The 11,983-nt window shown below is 41.0% G+C and overlaps 1 protein-coding gene across 1 annotated transcript in view; it reads left to right on the top strand.

Moving 5' to 3' along the window:
• Positions 1–709: 709 nt before the first annotated feature.
• Positions 710–11,983, top strand: part of LOC106599359 (XK-related protein 4) — a 95,907-nt gene continuing 84,633 nt past the window's right edge. Inside the window, exon 1 of the mRNA XM_014190558.2 lies at positions 710–1,740. Within this exon, the coding sequence (XP_014046033.2) occupies positions 1,055–1,740 (686 nt within the window). The 5' untranslated portion in view covers positions 710–1,054. The remainder of the gene's footprint in view (positions 1,741–11,983) is intronic.

Raw genomic sequence — 11,983 nt, 5'->3', positions numbered from 1 at the left:
TATTATTTTTTATACTTGAAAAACATGATTTTGCAAGTAGTAGGCATTTAGAATTAAATGTGTAGTGGAGCTTTATAGTTACACAGTGACATCGCGGAGGCTACCTTCAAAATGATTCAGCAAAAACACCGTTTCCATTATCATTTAGTTAAAAAAAGTTCGACAAAAAAAGAATCCACCGCTGTCAAATGGCTAATTTTGTCGCAATGATTTTTTTTGTTTTTGCGACATTGCTTTTGTCGAATAAACCCGGGTCAACCTGCCTTATGATGGTCTCGGGTCCCTCTAGTGATAAACGAGGGGACTTGGTCACCCACTCTATATGAGCAGTACAGTATGAAGGAGGTTTGACGCGGGAGCTGTCCATGGTGCTGAATTAACCGTTTTATGCACTTTAACCAGCCTGCATAAATAGCCTACATCTATGAATAGTGGAATAATTTACTACTTAACCACAAATCAGCACGTGCTATTGGGTGCGTCACTGCTCCAGTTATTCATAGCTATTGTATTATCTCATTGTGGCAGCACTGAAGCCCTATTCCCTCTGGATTAGGCTGTTGTATTTTGAGCATCGTTGGTCAAGTGTTTAGTCGACCTGACATATTGGCTATATGACTACAATTCGTTTTGTTGTAGTCCTTTGTAATACAGTTTTATCCCCGCACATTTACATAACCGGTCAGTAAAAAGCTAGCATATTTTATATATTTCTTTGCCTATTTGGATTAATCGGGCCTGTCAGAGTGAATTGCAATATGCTGTAGCCCTATTGTGGCTATTGGTGAGAACAGTGAGGTGAGGAGCGATTGTGAAAGAGTTGCAAAGCAATGATGTCATAGTTTTAAGTATGTGCCATGGGAGAGCATATGGTTCGTACCCGCTGCCGAGCGGCAGTGTTGCTTTGTTATGAACAGGCGGCGCTGTAGCTGGCGGAAGAGTAAGTCGCCCAGCCCAGTATATCTTCGCCTGGAAAATAGAAGCCGAGGGGGAGACGAGAAAACGGGAGGAGAAAATACGGTGTTGGCAGGAGGAGAAAGAGAAAGCTACGATAATGGCCGCTAAATCGGATGGGGTATTGAAAATGAAAAAGAGCGATGTAGCTTTCACACCTTTGCAGAATTCGGACCACTCGGGCTCAGTACAAGGACTCGTTCCAGGATCGCAGCCGGATTCGGGAATTGGGGATGGAGACTTCGTGAATGGGGAATCTCGGTGCTGTGGTTCTAAATCGACATGTCTTCGCCTTGGCAGAGAGCAGCAAACTAAATACACGATATGGGACTGTCTATGGATCCTCGCCGCAGTGGCGGTGTATTTCGCCGATGTAGGCACCGATATTTGGCTTTCTGTCGACTATTACCTCCGTCGCGAGTACTGGTGGTTCGGACTCACACTATTTTTTGTGGTGCTAGGGTCGTTCTCCGTCCAAGTCTTCAGTTTCCGATGGTTCGTCCACGATTTCAGCACCGAGGAGAGCTCAAATGCCGCCGGTGCGGCAAACTGCTCATCCCACATGGATGGGAAGCTGCTGACCGGTTCTGCTTCACATGGAGACGTGGGCGCCCAACCGTCCACACCTCAAAAACAGGCATCCACCGCCAGCAAGAGCAACACCACAAGCAACAGTAACAGCAGCACGGCAACCCGGACTAATAAGCAAAGGTCGGCGTCCTGTTCAGTCTTTATCTGGTCCGCGCAATCCGTCATCCACATCTTGCAGTTTGGGCAGATTTGGAGGTAAGCGTTTTATATGCTATTTTGAATGAATGGAGTAGCTGCAGCCAATTAGCCTAGTAAGCCTACCTATGTTCTGCACGTAGGCCTACACATTTGGTACACTTGGCTCCCATCATGCCCATCATTCGTTATTAGGCACCACCTGCCATTGAACGTATAGCATTTCAGCTTTTACGCGCACTGTAAAGCCCCTTGAGTGCCCTGAGTAGACTCTTGGTGCGGTGATTGGTGTTATGTCTTGAATAAACAATAACTGGGAGAAAAAATAGTCTGTCGTAAAACAAAATGGGATCATAGTTCATGATGTGATATCTTTGTGAATGTGCTTGATCAAATGGCGAACTCAAAGTTGTGTATGATGAATTGAATTCCTCACACCACAGGCCTAGATGTATGCAGCCCAGCTTAGTATACAAATGTGTTACTCATTACAGCTAGGCCTATTATTTACAAACAAGTACAGTGTGTGTAAGGAAACCAACAGCAATAAATCACATTCATCTCCCTAAATTAATAATTTATCAAATATATATTTTAAACATTTGGGTTCTGAACATTGAGGTTGAGGGTATGCTGTGTGCTATATAATGTGTGTGTCAAGTAGACCTCAACACATGAGGATGGACATCAATACTGTTCCCCAACTGGTGGCCGGTGGTTTCATTTGGTTTTCTGAGCAAAACATATATGTATTATATATATATACACTACTGTTCAACAGTTTGGGGTCACTTAGAAATCTCCTTATTTTTTAAAGAAAAGCAATTTTTTTGGTCAATTAAAATAACATCAAATTGATCAGAAATACAGTGTAGACATTGTTAATGATGTAAATAACTTTCTACCTAGAAGGCCAGCATCCCGGAGTCGCCTCTTCACTGTTGATGTTGAGACTGGTGTTTTGTGGGTACTATTTAATGAAGCTGCCAGTTGAGAACTTGTGAGGGCCTCTGTTTCCCAAACTAGACACGTTAATGTACTTGTCTTTTTTCTCAATTGTGCACCAGGGCCTCCCACTCTTTCTATTCTGGTTAGAGCCAGCTTGCTCTGTTCTGTGAAGGGAGTAGTACACAACGTTGTATGAGATCTTCAGTTTCTTAGGCAATGTCTCGCCTGGAATAGCCTTCATTTCTCAGAACAAGAATAGACTGACGAGTTTCAGAAGAAAGTTCTTTGTTTCTGGCCATTTTGAGCCTGTAATCGAACCGACATATGCTGACGCTCCAGATACTCAAATAGTCTAAAGAAGGCCAGTTTTATTGCTTCTTTAATCAGGACAACAGTTTTCAGCTGTGCTAACATAATTGCAAAAGGGTTTTCAAATGATCAATTAGCCTTTTAAAATGACAAACTTGGATTAGCTAACACAACGTGCCATTGGGACACAGGAGTGATGGTTGCTGATAATGGGCCTCTATACACCTATGTAGATATTTCATTAAAAAAAACCTGCCGTTTCCAGCTACAATTGTTAATGTTGTAAATGACTATGTCTACACTGTATTTCTGATCAGTTTGATGTTATTTTAATGGACAAAAAAATGTGCTTTTCTTTCAAAAACAAGGAGATTTCTAAGTGACCCCAAACTTTTGAAGGTAGTATACGAAACACCAGCAAATCAGCTCCAAGTGATTTTAATTTTGGAAATCTGTTCCAAAGTATTCCCACACATAATAAATATATATATATATATATATATATATATATATATATATATATATATACATACACTTATGTATATTTGATTGAATACAAATGTAAGCAAGGTTTGAAATTATTATGTTTTAGTCAAATATTATATCTGTTTGGGCTTCTTGCGGTCAATTTGCAGTCTACAAATTATTTGTAATTTTGTTCCGGCCCCCTGATCATCCGCTCAATAAAACAATTGGCCCGCGGCTAGATCTAGTTGATGATCCCTGCTGTAGAGACATTAAAACAGCACCTAGCGACCTCGTCAAGGGGTTTGAACCTCTTGGCGTAATGGTTAAGGTTTTGACTTGACAGTCGCTGTCCCTGGGTTTGAGTCCCGGTTGGGGCTACCCACTGAATTCACTAAATTTGGTGTCAGAAGTGGGATGGCTCAAGGGCAGCCATTGGAGAGGCGTGTACATATGAGAGGGACTTGATGTAGAGAAGCATTGGGACAGACACACTCTCCCGAAGGAAGGGATAATATAGCGATCTTAACCCAACACCTAGCAACCTTGTCAAGAGATTTGGACCTCTTGGCATAACAGTTGGGTGTTGGCTTGACAGTCGCAGGACCCAGGTTCGAGTCCTGATTGGGGCTCCCCCTGAATTTGCTACAATACATACTCTTTGCAAAGAGCACACAATGTCAGAATAAATGTATTGTCATGAAAATGTACCCACATTAATTTCAAGTTTAATACCTAAATAGAAACTTATACTGATGTCGGGGTGATATTGAATAAAACCACATTGTAAATCCATTATTAATGAGATTGAGCTTTAACTTTGAAATGTCCTTCATTAAATAGAGCGTAACACGCTATTAGGGGATATTGCTTCCATTCTCAATGCAATTTCTCCCTGGTGGCATCTTATTTTGTGCATCCATTGTGTTCCAGTCACACACAGCTTACAGTAGGCCACATGTTATCTGCTATCTGGGCCAATTTAATGTGTGTGTGTGTGTGTGTGTGTGTGTGTGTGTGTGTGTGTGTGTGTGTGTGTGTGTGTGTGTGTGTGTGTGTGTGTGTGTGTGTGTGTGTGTGTGTGTGTGTGTGTGTGTGTGTGTGTGTGTGTGTGCTTCCAATGCCAGGGTTTTGTGTACTTGCAATGCCAGAGTCAGTTACTTGATGTGGAATAGAGTTCCATGTAGTATTGTGCGCCCCATAGTCTATTCTGGATTTGGGGACTGTGAAGAGACCTCTGGTGGCATGTCTTGTTTATTATTTATTTTATTTCACCTTTATTTAACCAGGTAGGCCAGTTGAGAACAAGTTGTCATTTACAACTGCGACCTGGCCTTGTGGGGTATGCATGGGTATCCGAGCTGTGTGCCAGTAGTTCAAACAGTAAGCTCGGTGCATTCAACATGTCAGTACCTCTCACAAATACAAGTAATGAGATTGACATGCATATTATTAATGTTCGCTCTCTGTGTACATCCAAGGGCCAGCTGTGCTGCCCTGTTCTGAGCCAATTGCAATTTTCCTAAGTCTCTCTTTGTGGCACCTGACCACATGACTGAACAGTAGTCCAGGTGTGACATAACTAGGGCCTGGAGGACCTGCCTTGTTGAAAGTGCTGTTAAGAAGATAGAGCAACACTTTATTATGGAAACATTTCTCCCCATCTTAGCTATTTGTGTATCAACATGTTTTGACCATGACAGTTTACAATCCAGGGTTACTCCAAGCAGTTTAGTCACCTGAACTTGCTCAATTTCCACATTCATTATTTTCAAGATTTAGTTGAGGTTTAATGAATGATTTGTCCCAAATACAATGATTTTAGTTTTTGAAATATTTAGGACTAACTAATTCCTTGCCACCCATTCTGAAACTAACTACACCTCTTTGTTAAGTGTTGCAGTCATTTCAGTCGCCATAGTAGCTGACGTGTATAGTGTTGAGTCATCTGCATACATAGACACACTGGCTTTACTCAAAGCCAGTGGCATGACGTTAGTAAAGATTGAAAAAAGTAAGGGGCCTAGACAGCTGCCCTGGGGAATTCCTGATTCTACCTGGATTATGTTGGAGAGGCTTCCATTAAAGAACACCATCTGTGTTCTGTTAGACAGGTAACTCTTTATCCACAATATAGCAGGTGGTGTAAAGCCATTACACATATGTTTTTCCAGCAGCAGACTATGATCAATAATGTCAAAATCTGCACAGAAGTCAAACAAAACAGCCCCTACAATCCTTTTATCATCAATTTATCTCTGCCAATCATCAGTCATTTGTGTAAGTGCTGTGCTTGTTGAATGTCCTTCCCTATAAGCGTGCTGAAAGTCTGTTACAATCTATTTTACAGTAAACAAATTGATATCTGGTCAAACACATTTTTTCCAAAACTTTACTAAGGGTTGGTAACAGGCTGATTGGTCGGCTATTTGAGCCAGTAAAGGAGGCTTTACTATTCTTAGGTAGCGGAATGACTTTTGCTTCCCTCCAGGCCTGAGGTCACACACTTTCTAGTAAGCTTAAATTGAAGCTATGGCAAATAGGAGTTGTAATATCGTCTGCTATTATCCTCAGTAATTTTCCAACTAAGTTGTCAGACCCTGGTAGCTTGTCATTGTTGATAGACAACAATCATTTTTTTCACCTCTGCCACACTCACTTTATGGATTTCAAAATTTCAACACTTGTCTTTTCATTATTTGGTCAGATATACTTGGATGTGTAGTGTCAGTGTTTGTTGCTGGTATGTCATGCCTAAGTTTGCTAATCTTGCCAATGAAAAAATTCTTCAAGCAGTTGGCAATATCAGTTGGTTTTGTGATAAATGAGCCATCTTCAATGAATGATGGAGCTGTGTTTGCCTTTTTCCCAAAAATGTTATTTAAGGTGCTGCAAAGCTTTTTACTATCATTCTTTATGTCATTTATCTTAGTTTCGAATAGTCACATGATTTCTCAATTTGCAGTACGTTTGCCAATCGGTTGTGCAGCCAGACTTATTTGCCATTCCTTTTGCCTCATCCCTCTCAACCATACCATTTTTCAATTCCTCATCAATCCACAGGGATTGAACAGTTTTTACAGTAATTTTCTTAATGGACACATGTTTATTAGTAACTGGGATAAGCAATTTCATAAATGTGCCAAGTGCAGTGTCTGTTTGCTCCTCATTACACACTACGGACCAACAAATATTCTTTACATCAACAACCTAGGAATCACTACAAAATGTATTGTATGACTTCTTATACACTATATTAGGCCTAGCCTTTGGAACTTTGGTTTTCCTAGATATGGCTACAATATTGTGATCACTACATTCAATGGATCTGAATACTGCTTTCCAGCTAATTTTTGCAGCATTAGTAAATATGTGATCAATACTTTCCTGTGCTGTTTGTAAGGTCCCTGGTAGGTTGACTGATAACCTGAACCAGGTTGCAGGCACTGGTTACAGTTTGAAGCTTTTTCTTGAGTGGGCATCTTGATGAAAGCTAGTCAATATTTAAATTACCCAGAAAATATACCTCTCTGTTGATATCACATACATTATCAAGCATTTCACACTGACTGTTAGCACTTTGTGGTCTACAGCAGCTTCCCCCTAGAATGGGCTTTAGGTGAGGCAGATGAACCTGTAGCCATATTACTTCAACAGTATTTAACATGAGATCCTTACATGAATGTGGTTCTGAATATAAACAGCAACAACGCCACCATTGGCATTTCTGTCTTTTCTGTAAACGTTGTATTCCTACCACTGTATCATCAAAGGTATTATCTTAGTGAGTTTCAGAGATAGTCAGAATATGAATGTCATCTGTTACTAGCAAGTTATTTATTTCATGAACCTTGTTTCTTAACCTACATATGTTGGTTGTTTTCATTGCTTTACTGGGAAGCTTAGCAGAAGTAGATATTCTCATGTTATTTATGTTAGTGCAGGGTGAGCTGCACACAGTGGACTTCCTACTAGGGCACACCGCCTCTGCTAACAGCATATATCTGGTTCATAGGCACATGATTGCTGCATACAATAGCTGTAGGATCAGCAGTGGCATTCAGGGCAGTTAGAGGGACACAAATTAGGTTACTTACATTGTCTACCAATGCCCCTGGTATAATGTACATTTACTAAGGCATTATGACATCTTAGCGACACAATGGTAGGGATTAACTGAGCTGGGCTTACAAACTCAGAATGCTCACGAGCCGCCGGCTATTACAGCCGATTGGCTGGTGGCGGCCGAGTTGAGGGGGCAAGCAGTGCTACACACATCCATGCCACTATCCCGTATTCAGTCTCTAGGCTTCATAAGATTCCAGAAAAAGAGCTGTCTGACTCCATTCCATTTCTGGACCTCGAACTAGACTCACTCGCGTATCACGTGTTTCTATCCCCACGGGGTGTGTCTGGGTTCCGGCTCTGCTTCCAAATTTCGGCTGGGTCACAGAGTGTGTTTTCAACAATGCCTACGCCAACTGGGGAGGATGGCTTCTATGATGGAAGCTGTTCCCGTGGGGCTATTGTTGATATGACCCTTCCAATGCTGGGTGCTAGCCGCACCCCTGGGTGCATCTCGCAGCCTAAGCCGGATGCTTCGGGTGTCCCTGTCAGGCCCACAGGCCATGGCCCATTGGTGGAACCCTCTGGTATTTTAAGGGGACTCCCAGGGGCGGAGTTGTATCCACAAGGTGATCATGACAGACATGTCCTGTCGTGGGTGGGTGGGGCGCACTGTACGATGGCAACTCAATTGCGAGGTATGGACACTGGTGCGGAGTGCAATGCATATTAATTACCCAGAGCTCTTAAAATTGTCAGTGACTCCAGTCACCCAAGTCATAGACTGTCTTCTCTGCTACCGCACGGCAAGCGGTACCAGAGCGCCAGGTCTAGGACCAAAAGGCTCCTTAACAGCTTCTACCCCCAAGCCATTAGACTGCTGAACAATAATCAAATGGCCACCAGACTATTTACATTGACCCCCCCCCCCATTTGATTTTGTACACTGCTGCTACTCGCTGTTTATTATCTATGCATAGTCACTTCACCCCTACCTTCATATACAAATTGCCTCAACTAACCTGTACCCCTGCACATTGAGTTGGTACTTGTACCCCCTGTATATAACCTCATTATTGTTATTTTATTGTGTTACTTTTTATTATTGTGTTACTTTTTAGTTTATTTGGTAAATATTTTCTTAACTCTTCTTGAACGGCATTGTTGGTTAAGGGCTTGTAAAGTAAGCATTTCACTGTAAGGTCTACACTTGTTGTATTCGGCGCATGTGACAAATAAAGTTTGATTTGATTTGTTTCTGGCACTTGGTACTTCACCCTGCTTTTGTTGGGCCGGCTTGTGCTGGTCAGAACCAAGAGTATGTCAGTAGTGGCGTGCATCAACATAACTTTGGCTCGCTCACTATTGCTGGGGAGCAGTGAGCATTATGCTCTCGCTTCGGGCGACGCATGTGCCTGGTTGCCACAACTCAGGTGCAGATCTTTTATCTAGGTGGGGCCCTCTCTCTCAGGAGTGGAGGCTACACCCCTGGGTGGTCTCCCTTATATGGGAAATGTTCAGCAGGGCCAACGCAGATATTTACGCATTGCGAGAAAAAGCGCAGGGTTGTCTATTTTTTTCAATGAGAGGGCCAATCTGATGGCTTGAGGTTTACCTCAGAATATTATTGTTACCATTCAGTCCTCAAGGTTGCCGTCCACGAGAGGGCTGTATGTGTGTAAGTGGCAAGCGTTTGAGCTCTGTTGCCAAGATAAACGGATGGTTCCTTTTCATTGCTCTGTGAGGGACATCCTTATGTTCTTACAGGAGCTTTTCAAGCATTCTCCATTTTAAAAGTACACGTGGCCGCTATCTCAGTGTCTCTGACAGGGTCATGTCTGGGGGGTCTGCTATGAGCCGTTTCATTTAGTTTTTGTTGGGGTCGGCGTGATTATATTTCCCATATTATATTGTACCAAAATTGACCGACTGAAAGGGAATGTAACGTTATGACTATAACTACTGTTCAATGAAGTAGGCAAGAGGTACAAGAGGCTCTTTTACCTCCTTCAGAGAACAATAGTTATAGTCATAACATTACGGTCTCTCTGCTACCGCATGGCAAACCGTACTGATGCACCAAGTCTGGAACCAACAGGACCATGAACAGCTTCTAACCCCAATTCATAAGACTGCTAAATAGTTAGTTAAATAAATAGTTAACCAAATAGCTACCCGGATCTGCCTTTTTGACTCATCACATACGCTGCTGCTACTGTTTATTATCTATCCTGTTGCCTAGTAATTTTTCCTATTTATATCTACGTATCTACCTCAATTACCTCGTACCCCTTGGACATTGACTCGGTACTGGTACCCCATGTATATAGCCAAGTTATCATTACTCATTGTGTATGTATTATTAATTGTATTATTAGGCATTATTACTTTTCTATAATTTCTCTATCTTCTCTCTCTCTGCGGGAAGGGTCCGTAGTAAGCATTTCACCGTTAGTATACACCTGTTGTTAACAAAGCTTGTGATAAATATTATTATTTAAAAAAAATCTGGATTGGTTGATGCCAGTATCAGATAGGCAGAAAGATATTTGTACTGAGCTAAATCTAACTAAACCAACTCGCCCCAACTTTAAACACCGGAAAAATCAACACTTTTAGATATTCTAACAAATGCCCCTCATAAGTACACTGCCAATGGAATCTTTGCTAATGAGCTCAGTGACTGTTGTCCCATTGCCTGCATAAGAGATGCTAAGCTACCTAAATCCCACCCACGCATTATGATAAAGATACATTTTAATTTAAATGAGCAACATTTCATGTCTCGTCTGGGTTTGTGTGACGGGGAGATTGTGTCATGTATCTCTGACTCGGATCAGGCCCTGAACTGTTTTACTTTTCTGTTTAACACTGTTGCAGAAAAGCAGGCTCTGTATAAAAAAAAACGAAGAGTAAAGGATAGATCAAACCCTTGGTTCACGCATGAATTGTCTGAAAAATTACAGGAAAGAAATTTAGCATGGGTTAACCTCTACAGGATTGGTGTCACACCCCACAGGACGGTTAAGCTAACTTAGGCTAATGTGATTAGCATGAGGTTGTAAGTAACATGAACATTTCCCAGGACATAAACATATCTGATATGGGCAGAAAGCTTAAATTGTTGTTAATCTAACTGCACTGTCCAATTTACAGTAGCTATTACAGTGAAAGAATAGCATGCTATTGTTTGAGGAGAGTGCACAATTATGAACTTGAAAATGTATTAATAAACCAATTAGGCACATTTGGGCAGTCTTGATACAATATTTTGAATAGATATGAAATGGTTCATTGGATCAGTCTAAAACTTTCCACATACACTGCTGCCATCTACTGGCCAAAATCTAAATTGCAACTGGGCTGGAATAATACATTATGGGCTTTCTCTTGCATTTCAAAGATGATGGTACAAAAAATATATACATATTTGTATTATCTTTTATAAGATCTAATGTGTTATATTCTCCTACATTCATTTCACATTTCAACAAACTTCAAAGTGTTTCCTTTCAAATGGTATCAAGAATATGCATATCCTTGCTTCAGGTCCTGAGCTACAGGCAGTTAGATTTGGGTATGTCATTTTAGACTAAAATTGGGGAAAAAAGGGCGAATCCTTAAGAGGTTTTAAGGGTAGATTGGCTGATAGTATGTCTGACTGGCAGTCCTTCAGACATTTGAGAAATATTTATCTCTGGTTAGAAAAGCATTAAACATACTTCTTGAAATGTGTATCTGAGAATGGTGCTAATCCAGCGAACTTCTGGAAAGTAGTCAAATCTCTGAAACAAAACTCCCCAAAACCTTTTCTGGTGTTATCCCTAAGATCTGAAAAGTGCAACATGTCCTCTCCCTACATGAAGGAGGAGATCCTTCTGACTTAGATAACTACCGTCCAATTTCCAAGTCATCTTGCCTTTACAAAGAAAAAAATAGGCTTGGATCAGGTTTCTTGCAAGTGGTTTGAGAATGATCTCTCTGATAGTTTCAAGTCTAGTTTCTTGGATAATACAAAAGGTGTACCACAGGGGTTGGTATTGGGACTTGTTTGCTTTACTGTTTATATAAATAATATTGGTCTATCGGTTAAAACTTGTAATATTCATCTGTATGCAGATGACACTGTTATGTATGCCATTGCTCCAACTGTTAACCACACTATGTTGGACCTGCAATCTGACTTTGTTGCTTTACTGAAAGCCCTGGTTGGTTTAAAACTTGTACTTACTTTGGGTTAAGACTAAATATATGTTGTTCTCTAATTCTCACATATTTATTCACTGGATGGTTCTCCCATTGATCGGGTCCCACTTATAAATATCTGGGCAATTGGATTGACAAAGCTTTCATGTTTAAAAAAAATATGCATGAGCTTGTTAAAAAGTTCAGATTTGAAGTGTTCTTCTTTTAAAAAAAATAGATCTCTCCCTAAATAGCAGGAAGCAGATTGTACAGTCAAATTTCCTGCCAGTTCTTGACTATCATGACACCATTTACCAGATTGTAGCAGTCA

The sequence above is a fragment of the Salmo salar genome, chromosome ssa03, assembly GCF_905237065.1.
Source record: "Salmo salar chromosome ssa03, Ssal_v3.1, whole genome shotgun sequence".
In the NCBI taxonomy this organism is placed as follows: Eukaryota; Metazoa; Chordata; class Actinopteri; order Salmoniformes; family Salmonidae; genus Salmo; species Salmo salar.
The sequence above is the reverse complement of the archived record's forward strand: the minus strand, read 5'-3'. Positions and strand labels throughout refer to the sequence as shown.